The sequence below is a fragment of the Suncus etruscus genome, chromosome 14, assembly GCF_024139225.1.
Source record: "Suncus etruscus isolate mSunEtr1 chromosome 14, mSunEtr1.pri.cur, whole genome shotgun sequence".
NCBI lineage: Eukaryota > Metazoa > Chordata > Mammalia > Eulipotyphla > Soricidae > Suncus > Suncus etruscus.
The window spans coordinates 83,567,420-83,590,572 of record NC_064861.1 but is presented as its reverse complement, the minus strand read 5'-3'; the positions used below and the strand labels follow the sequence as shown (position 1 = coordinate 83,590,572).

General features: G+C 50.9%; 2 protein-coding genes across 2 annotated transcripts; one reads left to right on the top strand and one right to left on the bottom strand.

Annotated features, from left to right (window-relative positions):
* Window positions 1-7,523: 7,523 nt before the first annotated feature.
* FBXO17 (F-box protein 17) lies at window positions 7,524-15,503 on the top strand. Its single transcript, XM_049786658.1, has 5 exons — window positions 7,524-7,875; window positions 8,640-8,751; window positions 11,808-11,903; window positions 13,032-13,167; window positions 15,360-15,503. The coding sequence occupies exons 1-5, from the start codon at window positions 7,524-7,526 to the stop codon at window positions 15,501-15,503; spliced, it is 840 nt and encodes a 279-aa protein (XP_049642615.1).
* Window positions 15,504-17,253: 1,750 nt separating this feature from the next.
* MRPS12 (mitochondrial ribosomal protein S12) lies at window positions 17,254-22,984 on the bottom strand. The gene is made up of 3 exons (XM_049786679.1): window positions 22,948-22,984; window positions 22,610-22,674; window positions 17,254-17,799 (listed from the first exon to the last, which is right to left on the bottom strand). The coding sequence occupies exons 2-3, from the start codon at window positions 22,656-22,658 to the stop codon at window positions 17,432-17,434; spliced, it is 417 nt and encodes a 138-aa protein (XP_049642636.1). The 5' UTR covers window positions 22,659-22,674; window positions 22,948-22,984; the 3' UTR covers window positions 17,254-17,431.
* Window positions 22,985-23,153: the final 169 nt, after the last annotated feature.

Sequence of the window (23,153 nt, the reverse complement as noted above, 5' to 3'; positions counted from 1 at the left end):
CAAATCAATATACATTCAGCTGGGCCAAATGATCTGGTAATTGGGCCATTAGGGCCACATTAAGCATTGCTGGGGATTGAACTGTATGTCTTGTACATATTAGACCTGATGTTTATTTTATTTATTTTATTTATATTTATTTATTTTTTTATTTTATCTTTTTATTGATTAATGGATTGATTGGTTGTTGGGCCACACCCAGCGATGTTCAGGAGTTACTTCTGGCTCTGCACTCAGAAATCACCCCTGGCAGGCTGGGCAACCATATGGGTGCTGGGAATCAAACTGGGTCCCTCCTAGGTCAGCTGCATGCAAGGCAAATGCCCTACGACTGTGCTACTAGCTCTTTAGCCCTAGACCCGATGTTTATATTGGGCCCCTGAATTTTTGGCTGTTGATATCAGTTGTCAGTTTCACTTCCTCTTTTTATTCTGATGCTGGACCCCCAGATTGGAAGTAGGGACAGGAAGCATCCTTTGGCTCCTCCCCTCCCCCACATTTACTTTCACCCAGTCAAGGTGAAGACCGGACTCTGGGCTCTAAGCATGCCTCAGTCTTACAGTTTTGACCTCCAAGTTCGCAAGGTGGGAACTGACAGCTTATCACAGAGACATTTGCACCCACAAAAGCCGAATCCTTGGGCTAGAGAGATAGCACAATGGTAGGTGCTTGCCTTGCACACGGATGATCCAGGATGGACCTGAGTTCGATTCCCAGCATTCCATATGGTCCCCCAAGCCAACCAGGAGCGATTTCTGAGCACAGATACAGGAGTAACCCCTGAGCACTACTGGGTGTGCCCCCCTCCAAAAAAAAAAAAAAGGCAAGTCCTTGGGGTCTGGGAGATGGTTGAGAGCTAGGACACATGCTCTGTAGATGGGAACTCCCAGTTTAATCTCCAGCACCTCCTGGTCCCCAAGTACCACTGACCTGAGTACTGTCAGGTGTGATCCTGGAGACTTTGAGCACGACTGGGGTGGCCACAGTCGGTAACCTCTGGTTAACACAGCTGAGCACTGCCACATGTGGCCCTGAAACCAAGCAAACAGCCCTTCTCTGACTCTAATTTTGTGTTTTTCTGTGACCATAGGGCTGAGCCATCATCCTCATGGTTTTGGAGCATTTGTTTTGCCTCCATGGTCCCCTTGTTCCTCCTGTGAGTGCTTCCTTTTTCCATGTACAGTTCCAGGTAAATGCAGCCCCTGGGACTGGAGTGATAGCACTGGGGCCGAGAGGGTGTTTGCCTTACACATGGCTGGCCAACCTTCATTCGATCCCCATCACCCCATCTGCCCTCCCTCAATCTTCCAGGAGTGATGTCTGAGGAAGACCCCTGAACACAGCTGGGTGTGGACCCTCGCAAAAAATTATTTTTAATGCAGTCACTTTTGTAGCTCCTTTGTTTTTGTGTGTTGGTTTGCTTTGGCTTGTTTTTGAGCCACATCCAAGGATGCTCAGGGCTTACTCCTGGCTCTGCATTCAGGGATTACTCCTGGTGGGCTTAGTGGACCATCTGGGGGTACTGGGGACCCAACCCAGCTCAGCCATATGCAAGGCAAGCCCCTTACCTGTTGTACAAATGTTCTGACCCCCTTTGCTGCATATTTAGATCTTCTGGGCCCTGGTTAAATCAGCAGCACTTGTACTTGTCTGCATCTGGCTGCTTTCACTTAGCCAGCTGTGGGGTTGTCTTTTGGGAGAAGAAAGCCCCCCCCCCCAAATCCTCTAATTAGCCCTGATTAAGGCTTAGCTGCTCGCTAAAGAGCAAAAGAGCCCCGTAACTTTCTAGAAAGAAACACATTCGCTGGGATGTTGGGAAAAGTATGTCCTAAAAAACATCTCAGCAGAACCTCTCAGAGCAGAACTGAGCGGGCACGGGGTAGGATGCCAGCTGCTGACCCTTGCCCGGCTGGGGAAGCCGGACTGGGAGCTGAAAGCAGAACCACCTTTTTCTGCCGTGGCTCACGTGTGCCCCCTACTGGACATATTTCCACATAGTGGCAGCTGCAGTGGCTGAAAGATTGCAAGAGCCAACCAAAGCCAATGGGCATGGGAACATCCGTAGCTGGCAATGGGCCCATTTATATAAAATTCTTTTTTTTTTCTTTTTTTGGGCCACACCTGGTGACGCTCAGGGGTTACTCCTGGCTATGCGCTCAGAAATAGCTCCTGACTTGGGGGACCATATACGATGCCAGACGGTCTACTACTTGTGCCACCGCTCCAGCCCCCACTTATATAAAATTCTTGAAAAGGACAGAAAAGAGATTCCTGGTTGCCTCAGGTGAAAGTCTGGTCTTTGGAGTGAAGACCAGTGCTAAAAATGTTCCTTGCCATGAATCTGGTGTGGGCACCATGCAGCCCTTGATACAGTTAGAAAGGCCTGTTATGATTTTTCTAGGTGGCCATTCCTGGAAGTACTGAAGGGCTATAAGATGCTGAAGATCAAATTTGGGGTTCCCGCATGCAAAACTCCATGCACATACTTCAGCCCTAAAGTTGTGCATTTATTGGTGTCAATTCTACATTAATAAAGGTTGCTTTTGCTCCCATCCTCTCCCCTCTCCCCCCCTCTTCCCTCTCCTCTCCTCTTTCCCCTTTCTCATCCTTTCCCCTCTCCCCTCTCTCCTATCTCCTCTCCCCCTCTCACCTCTCCCCCATCTGCCCTCTCCTCCTCTTCTCCAAAAATAAAATAAAATAAAATAAAATAAAGGTTGTTTTTTGTTTGTTTGCTTGCTTTTCGGTGGGGATCAGAGGTTACTCCTGGCTCTGTGCTCAGGAATTAGTCCAGGTGTTTTGGGGATGCAGGGATTGAACCTGGGTTCCAAGGCAAACACCCTCCCCGTTCTACTATCACTCCGGTCTTACCTAAAAGCTGCTTTCTTCTTTTCCTCCTCCTCCTTCTTCCCCTCATACCTCCTTCTTGCTCTGCTCAAGGGTTGCTTGGGAAACTCAAGATGAGGGAAGGATCCTAGTAGGTCATACAAATATTGAGTCTTCATCTTTAATAATATATATTATTTTGTTTTGGGGCCATACCCAGTGACACTCAGGGGATGCTCCTGGCTCTGAACTCAGAAGTCACTCTTAGGCTCAGGGGACCATTTGGGATGCCAGGGATCGAGCCAGGGGCCATCCTGGGTCGACCGCATGCAAGACAAATGCCCTACTGCTGTGCTATCACTCCAGCCCCACACCTAGCAATATTTAGAGGACTATATGAGGTGCTGGGAATGGAGTTTGGTGGTACACAATGCAATCACCTTACCCCTATACTCTCTCTCTCTCTCTCTGCCTCAGCATCTTCAATAATTGAACCTAGGGGCCAGAGAGATAACACTGCAGGTAAGGCACTTGCCTTGCACACAGCCAACCCAGCTGCATGAAAATACCCAATGATTCCATGGCACCTCATGGCCTTTAGTAAATGGCCCAAACAAGCAACATTTTTTTGTTTCTTTTTGGGTCACACTCGGCTGCACTCAGGGGTTACTCCTGGCTCTGTGCTCAGAAACCGCTCCTGGTAGGCACAGGGGGCCATATGGGATGACGGGACCAAACAAGCAACATTTTGCCTTTTGCTTTTTCTTCCTCTTCTTGGGCCATATCCGATGGTGCTCAGGGATCACTCCTGGCGGGGCTCAGAAAATCATACGTGGTACTGGGGATTGAACTTGGGTTGGCTGCAAGCAAGACAAGGAAGGGCCCTAACCACTGTACTACTTCTCTGGCCCACTTTTGGTTTATAGGGTCACATCCGGCTGTGTGCCGGAACGCCACTAGCTCAGTACTCAGGAGTAGTCATACTGGAAGTTTTTTTTTTTTTTTTTTTTTTTTTTTTTTTTTTTTTTTTTTTGGTTTTTGGGCCACACCCGGTAACGCTCAGGGGTTACTCCTGGCTATGCGCTCAGAGGTCGCTCCTGGCTTGGGGGACCATATGGGACGCCGGGGGATCGAACCGCGGTCCGTCTCCTAGGCTAGCGCAGGTAAGGCAGGCACCTTACCTCCAGCGCCACCGCCCGGCCCCACTGGAAGTTTTTTTGAAGGATCATGGGATTGAACCTGCAAACCTCCTCAGCCCAGGAGCTACCTCACTGGCCTCCCCAGCATTTTGGAAATCATAAGGTTCATCGCTTGAATATTCTGCTTCTCGGTGAAGTGAGACGTGTGAGAGGGTCACCCGGTTCTGGAGAGCTGAATTTGCTGGTGGCCTTTCCTGTTTCTCAGAAAACCCCAGGAAATTTCCAGGAATTGCTATCTGATGACTTGTATGCGAGGGTGTGACTTGTCACTTGAAGCAGGTGAGGTTTGCACCTGCCTAGCACCTGGGGAAAAGCACCGTCTAACCTCTAACCCCTAACCCCATCTCCAGAGACCAGAGAGATAGCACAGCGGTAGGGCGTTTGTCTTGCTTGCAGCCGATCCAAGAGGGACGATGGTTCGAATCCGGGCACCCCGTGCCTGCCAGGAGCGATTTCTGAGGGCAGAGCCAGGAGTAATCCCTGAGGGCAGCTGGGTGTGATCCAAAAATAACAGAACAAAACAAAACCCAGGCCCGGAGAGATAGCACAGCAGCGTTTGCCTTGCAAGCAGCCGATCCAGGACCAAAGGTGGTTGGTTCGAATCCCGGTGTCCCATATGGTCCTCCGAGCCTGCCAGGAGCTATTTCTGAGCAGATAACCAGGAGTAACCCCTGAGCACCGCCGGGTGTGACCCAAAAAACTCCCCCCACCCCCCCAAAAAAAAACCACCTCCAAATGCTTTCTACAAGGTTCCCGCTACCACCAGGATTTCCACCACCCTCTTGACTGATACAGGCTCTTATTTATTTATTTTTATTTATTTTTGGTTTGGGGGCCATACCCAGTGGTGCTCAGGGTCTATTCCTGACTCTGCACTGAGGGCTCACTCCTGGTAGGGCTCAGGGGATCATGTGCGGTGCCAGGGATCAAATCTGAGTGGCCCACGAGCAAGGCAAATAAATGCCTGCTTCCCGGACGGTTCTCTCCGGCCTCGATCCAGACTTATTTCTTAACTCAGTCGTTATCAATTTATTTAAGAGTAATCACATTGTTAGGAGGTGAGCACTTCCTGCCCTTTAATCTCCAGTAGAAACTCTAGATCATTGAAGCTGTTTAACCCAGGGTAACCTCAGAAGCTCATGCTGTCCGTTAAACATAATGGCATTCATAAGAAGATCCAGCATTGTGCCCTGCATAGCGGCTTGACAAAGGCCAGTCTAGGTCGTCAGATGAAAATATCATGGTTCCCAGGGTCCCTTTCATGGCAGCCATGGACATAATTTAGTATTTCCTATTCGGTCTGTTTCATGCTCCGTTCTGAGCCATCATTAGCTTTCCATAAGCGCTGGGCCACTGGCCCGCCTTTCATCTTTCCCACAGCCCTGTGAAGCAGTCCTGCTCACATCTGCAGTGTCAGAGGGGAAACTGAGGCCCACAGCCCCCCCACCCAGAAGCTGGTCCTTGATCACAGCATTGAGTTTGAGGCCTGAGGCGACAGGCTGAGTGAGCTGTATCTTGAGAAAGTCATAATGAGTTGTTTTTTTTTTCTTACTTTCTGGGCTGATCACTGAGTTCTTGCTAGAAGGTGTTTCTCCTTGCCATGCCTCAATCTCCTGCTCTGTGAAGTGGGTTTGCAGATGTGGTGGTCCCCTAGTGGGAGTCTATATTGAACTAGCCTAGACACTGGCAGGAATGGGCAAAGGAATGAGAGTTCTGCCAGAGTGGCCTGTCTGGTGTGGTCAGGGAGCTGGGAAATAAGGTAAATGGAATATGTTCAGAGGCCAGAGTAAGCCCTGAGCACCACTGGGTATGGCCCGAGAATAAAAAACTAAAACACAAAATCATAATGATACAATTTCAAACTCCAGTTCATCTCCTTGGAGAAATGTTACCTGATAGAATCAAAGTCACAGACTTGAGTGCCAGGAGCCAGTGGGTCATATGCTATTCTTATTTATTGGTTTTGGGGTTTGGGGGCCACACATAGTGGTGCTCAGGGATTACTCTTGTTTGGCTCATTTGGGATGTCGGGGATCGAACCTAGATCGAGCACATGCAAGGCAAGTGCCCTACCATTGCACTTCCTCTCCGGCCTCTGTGTACTCTCCACTTAGTCACTTCAGTCCACATGGGCGGGTCAGATAGTAGATGCTGTCCGTTGCCAGGTCACAGACGGGAGGAAGCTGTAGGGAATAAGGGCGGAGTAAAGAAATGTTTGCTGTGATTCATTGCCTGGAGCCAGATCTGGAGGAAGGAACACTTGACAGAGTGAAGGGCAGTAGCAAAGAGGTAGGTACAAAGGATGGGAGAATTGTGGGGTTCTGGAATTCTGGAGGGGGCACACTGGTGAGAAGGGAATAAAGAAGAGGATGGAGTAAGGTAAGTTCCAGAGACTGTGAGCTGAATTGATGGAGTGTGGGGTGGGGAGTCAGTGGCCAAAGCAGAGGATGGGTAGTAAATTATTTACTCTGATGAGATTCGTAGCTGGGTGGGGGGAAGCATGGTGGGTGTTGAAGAATGATCTAGAAGCAGTGTCAAGGAGCACTGATACGGAAGGGCCACAGAAGGAGAGCAAGGATCTCTGGCTGGAACAAGCAGGTGACTCTAGGCTGGGAAGAAAGAGTTTGAGGAGATAGATTTTTGCCAAGGACTTGTCCACGGGAGGAAGGGTGTTTCCTTCTCCCTGTGACTTCAGTGTGCTTATGGATAAAGATTTATGTTCATAACTGCTCGGTCTGACACAGCACCTGCTGGCCAGAGATAACAGCTGTGACTCGGTGTCTAAATGAAAGTCCTGCTCAGTCAGGGGTTTCTTGCTTTAGGAAGAAAAGGAAGGGCCAAGAGATAGAACAGCAGGCAGGGAGCTCGCCTGGCACACACTTGACCCAGCTTTGATCCCTGACAGCACATATGGACCCCAGAGCCCCATCAAGAGTGATCCCTGGGGAGAGAGCGAGGAGCATAGCCTCCAAACCACACACACACACACACATACGCGCACGCGCGCACACACACACATACACACACACATACACACACACACACACACACACACACACACACACGAGAGAAGCCAGAGCAATATGTGGATATGGCCCTTTCCTTGCTTGTGACTGGCCTGGGTTTGATCTCAGGCATCCCATATGGTTCTCTGAAACCACCAGGAGTGATTTCTGAGTGCAGAGCCAGGAGTAACCCCTGAGAACCTCTGGGTGTTGGGGAAAAAAAGATGGAAGAAGGAAGGAAGGAAGGAAGGAAGGAAGGAAGGAAGGAAGGAAGGAAGGAAGGAAGGAAGGAAGGAAGGAAGGAAGGAAGGACAGAGAGAGAGAAGTGGAGTGTTCTTTCATCTTCTGGAACCAACTCCAGGTGGAATCTGGGGGTAGGGATGTGGGGGGTCCTTCCCCACAGGCAGAATTGGAGGAGTGGGGCGTGCGATACATCCAGGCCTTCCCCCGCCCACGCGTGCCCTCTCCCCACCCGTAGGGCTCTCGGAGGTCGGCGATGGGGCCCTGTCTGTCGCGGCGGCCGCCCTCGGAGCCCTCCCTGACCCTGGCCGCGCTGACCCCCGAGCTACTGGCCCTGGTGCTGAGCCACGTGACGCCGCGAGCGCTGGTGACGCGCTGCCGGGCCGTGTGTCGCGCCTGGCGCGACGTGGTGGACGGGCCCGACGTGTGGCTGCTGCAACTGGCCCGCGATCGCAGCGCCCAGGGCCGAGCCATCTACCTGTTCGCCCAGCGCTGCCCTCCCGCCCGCCGGGACCAGGCCGAGGACGAGCTCCCGCTCTGCGCTCTGGCGCGCTACTGCCTGCGCGCGCCCCTGGGCCGAAACCTCATCTTCAACCCCTGCGGAGAACGTGCGTGTCGGGGTGCGGGAGGCCGGGGGCACCCCGAGATGGCCAAGCCTGGGGCAGAGTCGCCAGGAAAAAAAAGACAGCGCCCAGGCAGTCTGGAGGCCGGTGGGCGTGGTCATAGGGGGCGTGGTGGTCACGTGGCCACCCGGGAGGAGCCGATTGGATAACAGTGGGGCTTGCGGAGGAACGTGATTTGAAAGGCTGTGGGTGGAAAAACTGAATGAGTGGGCGGGGCACAGCGACGGTGGGCGTGGCTAGTGTGGCTGGGCGGGGCTGAAAGTGACAAGGCAGGCGGGCCAGGGTTGCCACTGGAAGGAAGAAGCCGATTGCGAGGGTAATGCTGGGGGGTGGGGCTCGCAGAGTTATGTGAGCCCGCATTTGATTGGCTGAGGGAGGAGGAAAAGCTGAGAGTGGGCGGGGCAATCTGGTGTGGGCGGAGCTGGGACGATGTGGGAGGGGTTAGTGAGGCTGGGCGGGGCTGAAACTTACAAGGCGGGCGGGTTAGGCTGGAAGGAGGAGCTGACTGGGTGAGTGATGCTGGGTGTGGGGCTTGCATAGGAATGTGAGACCGCATTTGATTGGCTGTGGTAGGTGGGCGGGGCATAGTGCTTATGGGCGTTGCTTTGTGGGAGGGGCCTGTGTGGCTGGGCGGGGCTGAAAGTGACAAGGCGGGCGGGCCACGGTAGCGGCTGGAAGGAGTGCTCGGGAGGGAGATGGTGGTGGAAGGGATGCGACCCTGGCAGTTCTAACTGGATTCGGTTTCACAGACGGCTTCAGAGGCTGGGAGGTGGAGCACGGCGGGAATGGCTGGGCCATAGAAAAGAACCTAATCCTGGTGCCTGGGGCTCCTCCCCAGACCTGCTTTGTGACTTCTTTTGAGTGAGTGTGGTGAGCCCTGATCCTTGGGGCGAAGGCCCCGGAGGAGGGAGGAGGACCCTCACTTTCAACATCGCATTTCTTTCCCAATTTACTCAGAAATAGTTCTTGGGGATCAGCCGGCCACCTCTTTCTTTCTTTCTTTCTTTCTTTCTTTCTTTCTTTCTTTCTTTCTTTCTTTCTTTCTTTCTTTCTTTCTTTCTTTCTTTCTTCCTTCCTTCCTTCCTTCCTTCCTTCCTTCCTTCCTTCCTTCCTTCCTTCCTCCCCTCCCTCCCTCCCTCCCTCCCTCTTTCTTTCTTTCTTTCTTTCTTTCTTTTTCTTTCTTTCTTTTCTTTCTTCTTTCTTTCTTTTCTTTCTTTCTTTCTTTCTTCTTTCTTCTCTTTCTTTCTTTCTTCTTTCTTTTTCTTCTTCTTTCTTTTTCTTCTCTTTCTTTCTTCTCTTTCTTTCTCTCTCTTTCTTCTTTCTTCTTTCTTTTCTTTTTCTTTCTCTTTCTTCTTTTTTTTTTTCTTTTTTTTTTTTCTTTTCTTTTCTTTTTGGTTTTTGGGCCACACTCGGCGGTGCTCAGGGGTTACTCCTGGCTGTCTGCTCAGAAATAGCTCCTGGCAGGCACGGGGGACCATATGGGACACCGGGATTCGAACCAACCACCTTTGGTCCTGGATCGGCTGCTTGCAAGGCAAACACCGCTGTGCTATCTTTCTGGGTCCTCTTTCTTTCTTTCTTTCTTTCTTTTTTCTTCTTTCTTTCTTTTTCTTTTCTTTCTTTCTTTCTTTCTTTCTTTCTTCTTTCTTTCTTTCTTTCTTTCTTTCTTTCTTTCTTTCTTTCTTTCTTTCTTCCTTCTCTTTCTTCCTCTTTCTCTCTCCCTTCCTTTCTTTCTTTCTCTCTTTCTCTCTCCCTTCCTTCCTTTCTTTTCTTTTCTTTCTTTTTTATTTTTGACCCTCAGTGCATGGGGGTCCATCCAAACAGTGCTCCAAATCAGATCCAGGAATCCTGGATGTAAAGCCTTTGCTCCAGCATGTTGTTTCCCCAGTCACCATCACAAAACCTAGACTTATTTATTTATTTATTTATTTATTTTTGTTAACCTGAGGGGTGCTCGGGTCTTATTTCTGTATCTATGCTCAGAAATCACTCCTAATGGTGCTTGAGGGACCATAAAAAGTATAAGTATATTGGTAAAGGTATATTGGTAGGCAAACACCTTACCCTCCTTATTGTTCTCTGACCCTGGAACCTACTCTTTTAATTTGCCTTTTGGGGGGAAGGGCACTCCTAGCGATACTCAGGGGTTACTCCTGACTCTGCACTCAGAAATTGCTCCTGGCAGATTCAGGGGACCATATGGGATGCCAGGGATCCAACCCAGGGAAGCTACCCACTGTGCTATTGCTCTTGCCCCTAATTTGCATTTTTGATGCAGGATAGGGAGAGTATTAAAAACATGAAAGTAGGGTTTTTCATGGGGCTGATCTAGGTTCAATTCCTGTCATCCCATAATGTCTCTGAGCCCTACCAGGTGTGATCCAAAAATCAGTCAGAGATAATCCCTGAGCACTGCTAGATGTGACCCCAAAAGCAAAAGATAAAATCAGGGGCTGGAGCAGTAGCACTAGAGGTAAGGCATTTACCTTGCAAGCACTAGCCTAGGACGGACCTCGATTCAATATCCCGGCATCCGATATGGTCCCTCCAAGCCATGAGTGATTTTTGAGCACATAGCCAGGAATAACCCCTGAGCATCAACGGGTGTTACCCCTCACCAAAAAAAAAAAAATGAAAAAAGAGATAAAATCAAAGACCCCAGTATAGCTCAGAGGTAGAACACATGATTGGCCTTTCTGAAGGCCCTTGGTTTTAGTTTAGTTCCCTCATACTCTCTCATACTCCCACACACACCAAAAAAATACAGTAAAATAATAACAGTCACAGAAGCTTCTCAAGGACTTACACTATGCTAAATAATAACTCTAGATAATAAACAGGGTGACATAGATGATTATCTCCACTTTATGATGAGAAACTGAGACACAGAAGGTGGAGGAGCTGGAATCTGAGCCCAGATAAGAAGGCTCCCAGTTTCTGACTGAGATCAAAACTTCAGAAGATAAGAGTGTGGGTTATTCCTCTTTTTCCTCATACCCAGAATGCATTTTCCTTGTCCTCTCCTCCGGGAGCCAATCATTGTGTGTGTGAAAAAGAAACAGATAGAGAGACAGATAGGGATGGAACAGCCTTATACATGCAAGGCAAATCCTCATGGCTGAATTCCAGCCCGAGCCCTGAGCTACTCATTCTGAAGTGGCATTATCCAACTTTCTAGTCGTTGTCAGCATATTGAGGTGAAGTGGTATCTCATTGCTATTTCATTCGCATGCTTCAATTACTGCTAATTAAGTATCTCTTTATGTGTTTGCTTTTTCTGATTCCCTCTAAGTTGCTTGTTCATGTACTCTATGACAGCTCATATCTTAATCTGTTGATAGACAAGAATTCCCTGGAGAGGGGCCTAGAGAGTCAGTACAGCGGGGGAGGCACTTCCCTTGCATGTGACAAACCAGGGTTCAGTCCTCCCCAAAGCTGCCAGGAGTGTTCCTGGAGTGCAGACCCAGGAGTAACCCCTGAGCACAGCCAGGTGTGGCACACAGCAAACAAACAAATAAACAAACAGAAACTTCCCTGTATATTCTACATGTTAGCCCCTATTGACCTGATCCTGCAGAAATTTTCTGCTTTGAGGCTGGAGCAGTAGCATTGGAGATAGAATGCTTACTTTGCACATAGCTGACCTGGATTGAATCCCTAATACCCAGAATGGTCTCCTGAACCCACCAGGAGTGATCTGAGCCAAGAGTCAAGATAAAGCCGTAGTATAGCTGGTTAGGCATTGTGCCCTGGGTTTGATCCCCAGCATCCTAAATGGTCCCCTGAGCACCACCAGGAGTGATTATTGAGTGCAGAACCAGGAGTCATCCCTGAGCATTCTCTGGGTATGGACAAGGGAGACTTCTAGGAGACAGCTTGAATAGCAGGCAGGTGGTTGTCCCCTCTGCCCTCCCCAGATGGTGCTTCAAGAGACAGGTGGTGGATTTGGTGATGGAGGGCGTGTGGCAAGAGCTGCTGGACAGTGCCCAGATCGAGATCTGTGTGTCCGACTGGTGAGTGAGGAACTGGCCACCTGCCCCGGAGGGCCCAGGGGTGACTGCAGCCCTCCGGTCCCATCAGCCCTGAGGGTTAGGAATGTTCATTGGGAAAGGACCCTTGGGTGCAGGGCCAGGGTGGTTGCATGGGAACAGACTGGATCTGAAACAGGGCGTCTCCCCCTCACCCATCCCACCCGGGTTCCCTCACTCTTAGGTCCTCAACCTGAATAATGGTAGTTACTGAGAGGGCTGACTCCTCACACCCTGCCCACTGAGAGGGGAGCCCGCCTGGCTGAACACAAGGTGCTTTTAGGACAAATCTCTCTTTCCAGCCTACAATACATTTAGGCTTTTCCTCAAGCCTCTGCTTCTCCCCTACAAACCCAATTTTTTCTCTGGAGCTCTGGCTCCTCCCCTGGAGTCTACACCTGCCCCTCAATCCCTCTCCCCAATTCATGGATCTGACCTGAATCCTCCAAAAATCTTTCCCAGGATCTGCCTACATCCCTAAGGCAGCAGGCTCCGCCCCCTGGGTAACCAAGCCCCAGAACACCAGGCTCCTCCCTAGACTTCAGCCACAGCTCTGGAGCAGCCAGGAAAACACTGGAGATCCTGGGTAGGCCCTTAGGTCCTGATCCACCCGGACTCCACCCCCATGCCTTGGCCCCGCCCAGACTCCGCCCGCATTTTGACCACGCCCTGGCTCTGCCCATGCCTTGGCCACGCCCCTATGGCCTGACTCCACCCCATGCCTTGGTCCCGCCCCTGGCCCTACCCTCATATCTTGATCCCACCCAAATTTTGGTTACGCCCCTGACTCCACTCCATCACTTAACCACGCCCTAGCTCCACCCCGTGCATTGGCCCCGCCCCTAGGACCTGACTCCACCCACACCTTGACCACACCCCTGGCCCTACCCTCATATATTGGCCCCACCTGTGACTCCACCCCTAAAGTTTGGCCCCACCCCTCAGCCTTGACTCCTCCCCCAGTTTTCCAGGTCCCACCTCTCCGTTGGCCTTGCTGGCCAGTGCCCCTTTATCCAAGTTTGGGCAGACCCAGCCCTCACCCTCCTTCCCCCCTCCAACCCAGAAACCTGGGTGGGTGGTAGGGTCCTCATGGGCTTCATTACCACCTGGCAGGTGGGGTGCCCGAGAGAACTGCGGCTGCATCTACCAGCTCCGGGTCCTCCTCCTGGACGAGTACGAGAATGAAGTGGTCAAGTTCTTGGCTTCACCCAACCCTGTCCGTCAGTGGACCGAGAGGGGCTGCCGCCAGGTGGGTCATGATGCATCTCCTCCAGGCCACCCTGGGCTGCACAAAAGTGGGGGCACGTACCCCCTTTTCCACGAGCACTTTCTTTTTTTTTGGTTTTTGGGCCACACCCGGCGGTGCTCAGGGGTTACTCCTGGCTGTCTGCTCAGAAATAGCTCCTGGCAGGCACGGGGGACCATATGGGACACCGGGACTCGAACCAACCATCTTTGGTCCTGGATCGGCTGCTTGCAAGGCAAACACCGCTGTGCTATCTCTCCGGGCCCTCCACGAGCACTTTCATCCTCTGTTGTGTCCCCCTGATCGAGTGAACAGCACCCAGGCATTTTCCCATGCGGTTCTAGAGACCAGCTTCAAGGCTTCATTCTTGCCACCAATGCCAAGCTGTCCAGTGTGTACCAAGAAAGCACCCTGTATTCCCGGGCTCTGCTGTAGGCATCGGAATGCAGCAGTGAACCCAAGTCCTCCAGTCATTGGGGAACCTTGCTGGTGCTCTTGTTCCCATTCCTCTCCCTCCAGCACCCTGGAGAGAGCCTAGCCAGATGCAGTAAGGAGGGAGTGGTAGGGCTGGATAGTACAATGGGTAGTACTTGCACGCGCCTTGCATGTTGCTGACCGGGTTTAACCCCTCAGCCACAAGTGGTCCCTAAGTGCAAAGTCAGGAATCGGTGTTGACCAAAAGCCAAGTAAAATAGAATAAAAGAAGGGAGTGGATCACCGGGGCGTGGAGAAGCTGCACAGGACGTGTCTGCACTGCCAGGAGGGCCAGAGCCAGCAGTGCCAGGCAGAGAGATCTGTGGGCACCAGGAGGGTGCGTGTTTATGTAACCGGAAACTGTGGCTTAAAGACTGGAGCTTTGGGGGAAGGTGATGGAAACGGTCCCAAATTAGATACTGGTGATGGTTGCATAACTGCGATTGTGCAAAAATCCCTCAATTGTCCAGTTTAAATTTGTGGCCCACTTTCTGCTGTGTTCAGGCCAGGCAATTTTGGGGTATTTATTTTTGGAGGGGCAACCGGTATTCAAAATAAAACACAGCCATACCCTTGATTTTGGTTTGGGGCTAAACCTGGATTGGTGTTTACAGGCCCTTCAAGGGACTATGTGTAGTAAAAGGATTTGGTTTTTGTTTTGTTTTGCTTTGGGGTCACACCCAGTGGTGCTCAGGGCTTAGTCCTGGCTCTATGCTCAGGTAGCACACCTGGTGAACTTCGGGGACCATATGGAGTGTTAGGGACTGAACCTGACTGGCTATATGCCAGCTGTGAGATTGCTCCCGCTTCTGAACTAGTATCTCAGTCATAGCCACATGCTAGGGAAGAGGCATAACCTTCGCTCCATCTCTTCAGCCCTGCTCTGTGAATCTGATCTCAGTTAAAATTGATTGCAGATGGGGTCAGAGCAATAACACAGTGGGTAGGGTGTTTGCCAGGGTTCAATTCCCAGCATCCCACATGGCCCCTGAACCAGGAGTAACCCCTGAGCACTGTAGGATATTGCCTCCCTCCCATAACAAAAAAGATTATAAGTGGGGCCAGAGAGATAGTACAATAAAAATAGACAATTAATTGTCTTGCATGCGGTTGACCTGGGTTCAATCCATGGACTCCCCTAGGGTCACTGGAGCTTACCAGGAGTAATCCTGAACACCGAGCCAGGAGTTACCCTACAGCTCCACTGGGTATGGCCCCAATACAGAAATGATCACAAGGAGGAGATAGCTCAGAGGCTGGTATGCTGGCCTGGCTCACAAGAAGCCTGTATTAGATCCCAACATAGTCATCCAGCAGCATTATGGGTAGTCCCAGTGGACCCAACACTGCCAAGAGATGCCATTAGGCCATCCCACCATGCTGTTGCTCACTGGAGCAGCCCCTTCTCTCCAAAATGCAAAAGATAGAAAAGCATGATGCCAAAATTCTCAGGTGGTCTACAAGGCACCCCATGGACAGTCCATTACCCATGGATAGTCCATCACCCCTCAAGGCAAACTCCCGGCCTCAAGCTCACAGATCTTGATTTGACTGGCCTCAGGGCTCACTGACCTTGATTTGACAGTTGCCTCCTTTCCCTGTACCCCAGGCATCCCGAGGACCCAGCTTCCCAGAGTGGGAATTTTTTTTGGAGGCGAGGTCCTGGCTGGGAGGAACGGGAGCCCCAGTGTCTTATATTCTCCCTCTCCTGCCCCACACAGGTCTCCCACGTCTTCTCTGACTTCGGCAAGGGCATCCGCTACGTGTCTTTTGAGCAGTATGGACGGGACACAAATTCCTGGTTAGGGCACTATGGTGCACTGGTGACCCGCTCCAGCGTGCGGGTCAGGCTGCGCCTGTCCTAGCCACTCGCCTGCCACACAATGGCAGCACGGCTGCCAACCTCTGCAGACAGGAGCCGAAGATGCTCAGGGGCAGCTCTGGAGTGATGTGTGTCTGTGTTCGCATGCATGCATGCATGTGTGTCTGTGTGTGTACAGGTTCAGGCCATATGGCCTGTCCTTAGCACACTGCCTAAGAACCACACTTACTTGGTGTGCCAGTGTCCGAGTGCCCTGTGACAAATCAGGACGCAGATGTTCCCAGCCCCTTCGACCACCAGACTGTTGGGCAACAGGTATCAAGAAAAAAATCCAAGGACGGACCACAGATCGATTCCCTGGTGACCCCAAGCCAGGAGCGATTTCTGAACTTATAGCCAAGGGGTAACCCCTGAGCGTCACCAGGTGTGGCCCCAAAACTAAGCAAAACAAAACAAGAAAGAACCCAAGAGGCCAAACAATAGCACAGCAGAGAGAGCATATGCCTTGCACACGGACAACTCAGGTTGGATCCCCACCATCCCATAAGGTCCCCTGAGCCTGCTAGGATTGATTTTTGAATGCAGAGTCAGGAGTAACCCCTAAGAGCTGCCGGGTGTGGCTCAAAAACCAAAAAGAAAGAACCTGAGACTCTGATTGTACCTGCGGCTTATCCTGCTTTCAAGTGCTTTTGGCTGTTAGTGAGGTCAGCAGGAACCTGACTTTGCTGGGCTGGATTCTGGCCCCCCTCCAAACCTCAAGCTACAAGAGGCCAATATGAGGAAGATTGGAGCACTCCTGGAGTGAGCTCACTGCAAGTGGGGAGCAGGAATGAGGGTGTCAGTCTGTCCTTGAGAGAAGCAACAAGGACAAGGGAAGCCTTTTCTATCAGGATTAGGGTCCTTAAGATCTATGCAGCACCTACAGCCCTGTTAGGTAGAACTTTGGTACCATGGCTGATCCATGCTCTCCACTGCCCTCTCTGGGAAGGGCCCTTGTGGGCTGCAAGGGGAAGCTCTCCAATCCTGCTCCCCACTTCCCTGCCTGGACACAGCCCCCGGACAAAACAACAGGTGCCAAATGTGAGTTGATGGTCTGTGAATGGTGCCCTTGGCAGTGGCCCCCCCATCAGGTGGCATATGGCTTCCTGTATCCATGACAGCGTGGACTGGAGGCTCAGTGCAAATGGGCCATAACCAGGGTCACCTAGCCAGGAATATTTGAGGCTGATGCTATGAACCTGATCTTTACATTAAATATGGCTTAGGGGTACAGGAATTACTGTCAGGGCCATTTTCCAGATGGAAAACAAAGCCCAGAGAAGCAGGAAGAACAGAGATCTCCAGAACCCTGGAGGGGGCAGCCAAGGTGTAGGCGGGCCCTATGTAGGCCATGGACAGACGTGAAGGGTACAACTCATGTGGGGATCACTGCTCCCCCCAACCTGACAGTCTTTCTGGTTCCCTATGTGCGAACATCACAATTGAGACCAGATCTCAACGCTGCTACTTGACTCCTTTTTTTGGGTGGGGAGTGTATTTTGGAGTACACCCTGTGGTGCTCAGGGGTTACTCCTGGCTCTGCACTCAGAAATCTATCCTGGCAAGCTTAGGGGACCCTACGGGATGCCTGGGATCAAACCTGGGACCGCCTACCACTGTACTATCACTCTAGCCCCTCTTATCTGACTCCTGAGCTTAGCTTGAAGTAGTGGCACATGGAGGAGGAAAACTGCATCAGTAGCCAAGGACACATACAAACAGAGTGACAAGAGTCCTGGGCTGTTTATTGCAACCCCCACCCCCACCAGCGTCACCTCACGAAATCCCTCACAACTCAAGGACCAAGTGGCTCCTCTCTTCCTTCCACCGGGATTCTGCATTGGCAGCCACAGAGTCAGGTTCGAGCCCATGTCCAGCCAGTGGCTACGGGGGCCCAGCCTGGCAGTTTGGGTTCCATCAGCTCTCCCTGGGTCACTTCTTCTGCACGTGGCCACAGTCATACTTGCCTCGAACGACCTTGAGCTTGACCCCGGGCAGGTCCTGGGTGCGGCCACCTTCAACCAGCACCACATGATGCTCCTGTAGCGTGTGGCCTTCGCCCGGGATGAAGCACACCACCTCCCGGCCCGTGCTGAGCCGCACACGGCAGCACTTGCGGTTGGCCGAGTTGGGTTTCTTGGGCTTGCGGATGAAGGTGCGCAGAACCACTCCTTTGAGCTGCGGCCGGCCTTCCGTGGGCCCCAGATGCGACGGCTTCCGCTTCGGTGGGCCCTGGCGGTGCATCTGGTTCAGGGTGGTCATGGTGCGAAGGGGCCAGGGCCGGGGGGCCAGGGCAAGGCCTGGAAAGACTGGAAGGAGATGGTTATGGGGGGTGGCCCTTTTACCCAGAGCTCAGATTATGTAGCGCTAGTCATTTAAATTTTGCTGTGCTGGGGCTGAAGTGGTAGCACAGCTGTAGGGAGTTTGCCTTGCATGCGGATGACCCAGGACGGATGTGGGTTCCATCCCTGGCATCCCATATGGTTCCCCGAGCCAGGAGCAATTTCTGAGCGCAGAGCCTGGAGTACCCCATGAGCGCCGCTGGGCGTGGCCCAAATAAGCAAAATAAATCAATAAAAAATAAATTCTGTGGGCCCGGAGAGATAGCACAGCAGCGTTTGCCTTGTAAGCAGCCGATCCAGGACCAAAGGTGGTTGGTTCGAATCCCGGTGTCTCATATGGTCCCCCCTGCCTGCCAGGAGCTATTTCTGAGCAGACAGCCAGGAGTAACCCCTGAGCACCACCAGTGTGGCCCAAAAAACAAAATAAATAAATAAATAAATAAATAAATTCTGCAGTGCTAGCGCCAATGTGCATAAAGGATGCTTCATCTAGGACTAGCTCAGTACAACAGTAATTCCACTTAAGGAGTGACTACTATGGGGAAGGTCTAGGCACAGCATTTTATAAGAGTTAACTCACTTAGGGGCCAAAGTGATAGCACAGTGGTAGGGCATTTGCCTTGCACGCAGCCCACCTGGAACCTATCCAGGTTCGATACTCTGCATACCATATGATCCTCCAAAGCCTGCCAGGGATAACCCCTGAGTGCTGCCGAGTGTGGCCCAAACTACCCCCCAAATAATTTACTCACTTAAAAAATAGGGGAGCTGGGGCTGGAGAGACAGCCTTGCATGCAGAAGGACAGTGGTTCGAATCCCAGCATCCCATATGGTCCCCTGAGCCTGCCAGGAGCCATTTCTGAGCATAGAGCCAGAAGTAATCCCTGAGTGCTGCTGGGTGTGAGCCAGAAAACCAAACCAAACAAACAAATAGGAGAGCTGAAGTGACAGCACAGTGAGTATGGCATTTATCTTTTAGTGGCCAACCTGATTGAATCTCCGGCATCCCATATTGGCCCCTGAGTCTGCCAGGAGCTGTTTCTGAGTGCAGAGATTTCTGAGCTCAGAACCCTGGGTAACTCCAAAACTGAAAACAATAACAAAACGGGAGGGATAGTACTACACAGTTGATCTCCAGCATCCCATATGGTCCCTGTATCACTGCCAGGAGTAATTCCTGCATGCAAAACCAGGATTAATCTCTGAGCATTACCGGTTAATGTCCAAAAACCAAAAACAAAAGGAGGGAGAGGGGCCGGGAAGGTGGCGCTAGAGGTAAGGTGTCTTCCTTGCAAGCGCTAGCCAAGGATCAGGACCATGGCGTCCCATATGGTTCCCCAAGCCAGGGGCGATTTCCGAGGCATAGCCAGGAGTAACCCCTGAGCGTCAAATGGGTGTGGCCCAAAAAAACAAAAACAAAAACAAATAAAAGGAGGGAGAAAGCTTTGGGCCATACTAGGTGGCACTTAGGACTTCCTAATGGTGGGGTTCTTCCCCTGAGCCTGCCAGGAGTGATTTCTGAGCATAGAGCCAGGAGTAATCCCTGAGCACCGCTGGGTGTGACCCAAAAACAAAAAACTAAAAACAAACAAACAAAAAAACTAATGGTGGAGCCCCAAGCTGGAGTTTCATATGTGGTACTGGGAATCTAACTGGGTTGGCTGTGGGCAAGATAAGCCCCTTACTTACATGTGTTGGGTCCATGATCTATTTTGTTTGCTTTGGGGTCATACCCAGCAATACTCAGGACTTATTCCCAGCTCTGTGCTCAGGAATCATTCTGGGGGTGTTCAGGGGACTATGTGGTGCTGGGGATCAAATCTGGGTCAGCTGCATATGAGGCTACAATAGCCTGCTGTATAATCCCTAAGGCCATTCCATGATCTCTTTGATCAATAAAATTAACTCATTCTATAAGAAAGTTATTATTATTTTTATTTTTTTATTTATTTTTTTTTTGGTTTTTGGGCCACACCCGGCAGTGCTCAGGGGTTACTCCTGGCTGTCTGCTCAGAAATAGCTCCTGGCAAGCTCGGGGGACCATATGGGACACCAGGATTCGAACCAACCACCTTTGGTTCTGGATCGGCTGCTTGCAAGGCAAACGCCACTGTGCTATCTCTCTGGGCCCGAAAGTTATTAATTTTAATGCTGTTCAAGCAGGGAAAAATATAGCAAGCAGAGTCATACTGTCAAGGACTATTCTGTCCCCAGATGCCATCGCAGGGAATTCTGGAAGGCATCACTTCTCTGTCATCCCCCTCCCAACCCCTGCTCCTATCTACTCTTGCCCCTTGATAGCTTCAGCTGTCCTCGTTCTCCTCCCAGGTCCCCCTATTCCCCACTTTCAGACAGAGGACCTCCAAGGACACCTGGATCAGGTCCTGTCCATCCTCTGACCAGAGTCTTTCCATGATACCCTTACCTGCAGCCTGAGTCCAGTCCTGAGGCCAGGAGTGGCTCAAAGGCTGCAGTACAGCTTTGTTTGCAAGAGATCCAGTTCAATCTCCAGCACTGGTCTCCCAAGCTAAACTTCAAGAGCATGTCCCTTCCCCACTGGCAGCCCACTGGGACACCCCCAATCAAGGTATAACAGAAACACAGTGATGGGAGGGACAATGCTGGGCTCTGTCCTGCCAAACTCCCAGTGATATTTGACCTTACAGTCCAACTGCCTGCTCCCAAGTACCCAGGTTCTTTGCCACAATGCCCATTCCTGTCTCTAGTGACAGCTGAATCCTCCAAGAGGATTTACTTATTGAGCAACTACCATTGGTGAGAGTCTAGGCTCAGCACTTTACATGCATTAAATCATGTTTTAAAACAAAAAATGATTGGGGGCGGGGGCTGAGCGACAGTTCAGCAGTAGGGCACTTGCCGTGCATATGGTTGACCCAGTTTGATCCTAGCATCCCATATGATCCCCGAGTCTGCCAAGAGTAATTTCTGAATTCAGAGCCAGGACTAACCCCTGAGCATCACTGGATGTGGTCCTCCTGCTCAAAAGTGAGGACTGAGAAGTCTCTTTCTTGGCCTTGTGCCCTTAGCAAGACTCCTAAGCTCCAGGGCAAGGAAGATAGTACAGCAGGGAGAGTGTTTGCATGTATCAGACATGGTTCAATCTTCAACATCCCATATCCAACATTCCTGAGCTTCACAACATAGGGGAACACAGAGCCAGATGAGCACTCCTGGCTGTGGTTCAAAAACAAAAGGGGCCAAAGAGATAGTACAGTAGTAGGGCAATTGCCTTGCACGTGGCCGACCCAGAACCGGGTTCCCCAGCCTGCCAGGAGGCAATTTCTGAGTGCAGAGCCAGACCAGGAGTGAGCCCTGACACCGCTGGGTATAGCACAAGAACAAATCAATTAATAAAGTTTTAAAAAGTTAAAAAAAAAAAAAAGCCTCCTGAGCTATTGGGGTCCAAGTACTCCCACAACAGATGGACTCTGGCAATCTGTGGTGAAGGTTTGTAAAGATTCTCAGGGTGAAGGCATGAATGAAATAGCTCTCAAGCTCATACAAACAGTCCCACCATATATTTAGGCTTGATTGGGACAGACCCTCGGAGACCAAGCACCCCATTTCCGGTGAAAGAGGCAAGAGGAGACTGAACAACAGTCAAGGACAGTTTTTTTTTTCCCCTGGTTTTTGGGTCACACCCAGCAATGCTCAGGAGTAGGGGTTACTCCTGGCTCTACACTCAGAAATCGCTCCTGGAGGACTGGAGAGATAGCATGGAGGTAAGGCGTTTGCCTTGAGTGCAGAAGGTCGGTTGTTTGAATCCGTCATCCCATATGGTCCCCTGAGCTGCCAAGAGCAATTTCTTTTCTTTTCTTTTCTTTTCTTTTCTTTTCTTTCTTCTTTCTTTCTTTCTTTCTTTCTTTCTTTCTTTCTTTCTTTCTTTCTTTCTTTCTTTCTTTCTTTCTTTCTTTATTTCTTTCTTTCTTTCTTTCTTTCTTTCTTTCTTTCTTCCTTCCTTCCTTTCTTTTTTTTTTTTTTTTTTTTTTTTGTGGTTTTTGGGTCATACCTGGCAGTGCTCAGGGGTTATTCCTGGCTCCAGGCTCAGAAATTGCTCCTGGTAGGCACGGGGGACCATATGGGACTCCGGGATTCGAACTGATGCCCTCCTGCATGAAAGGTAAATGCCTTACCTCCATGCTATCTCTCTGCCCCCCCAAGAGCGATTTCTGAGCATAGAGCCAGGAGTAACCTCTGAGCGATGCCGGGTGTGACCCAAAAACAAAAACAAAAACAAAAACAAAAAAAAAAGGGAAAGAAAGAAATCGCTCCTGGCAGGCTCGGGGAACCATGTGGGATGCTGGGATTCAGACCACCATCCTTCTGCATGCAAGGCAAATGCCCTACCTCCATGCTAACTCTCCAGCTGCAAGGATAGTTTGTTTTGACATCTCTAAAGACTCCACAGACCTCTGTGACTCAACAGGACACAGACAAGGGAAGCATTTGATGTTGCTGGAACAAGTACAACAGTGACTTCTACTACTGGACTCTGGAAGTGGATAAGCTGAGTGACACCTATCTTGGATGTCACATCCACCAGGGTATATTATAAACAGTTACTGAAGAAACCAAGAACTGCCCCAGTCTTCAGATCTACCAAGGCAGAGCTGTCAGACAAGGGATTAACAAACAAACAAACAAACAAAAAACTCGCTGACTTCAAATGCTGATTCCAGGGCTGCAAATCCCAGAGAGGGAATGTATGCATTCCTTCTCATCTCTGCATCCCAAACCTTCCACTCACCATAACTTAGCGACGCGCTGAGACCTCGGAGAAGGCTGGACCAGGCCATTTCGCCTGCAGAGTCCCTGTGTTAGAAAATAAGAGATTCAGAAAGGAACCCCGAAAAGCAGCCCGGTATAAAGTCTCCCCCATCCCGCAGTAGGAGGATAGTAGTTTGGGCTAGGGAAGTTCCTCTAAGATCAATGCACCATCGCTCATGCAAACAGTCCCATCATAGATTTAGGCTCGATCTGGGCAGACCCTCGAAGACCAAGCACCCCATTCCCGGTGAAAGAGCAAAGAGGGGAGACTCAACAGCAGGCAAGGGCAGTTTTGACATCTCTAAAGACTCCACAGACCTAGGCGACCCACAACAGGTCCCAGGCAAGGCCGCAGGGACCTCTACCACTTCCCTGGCCGATTCTGCCCTTAGTGGGCGGGGCAAGACAACCATTGGCCCGTTGCGTAGGTCAATCATATCCAACTCCTCCTATTGGACTGTTTTGAAGGCAGGGGGCGGGGATTATGGGATGAGAGCCTTGCGATTGGCCTAGCTGCGGAGTGG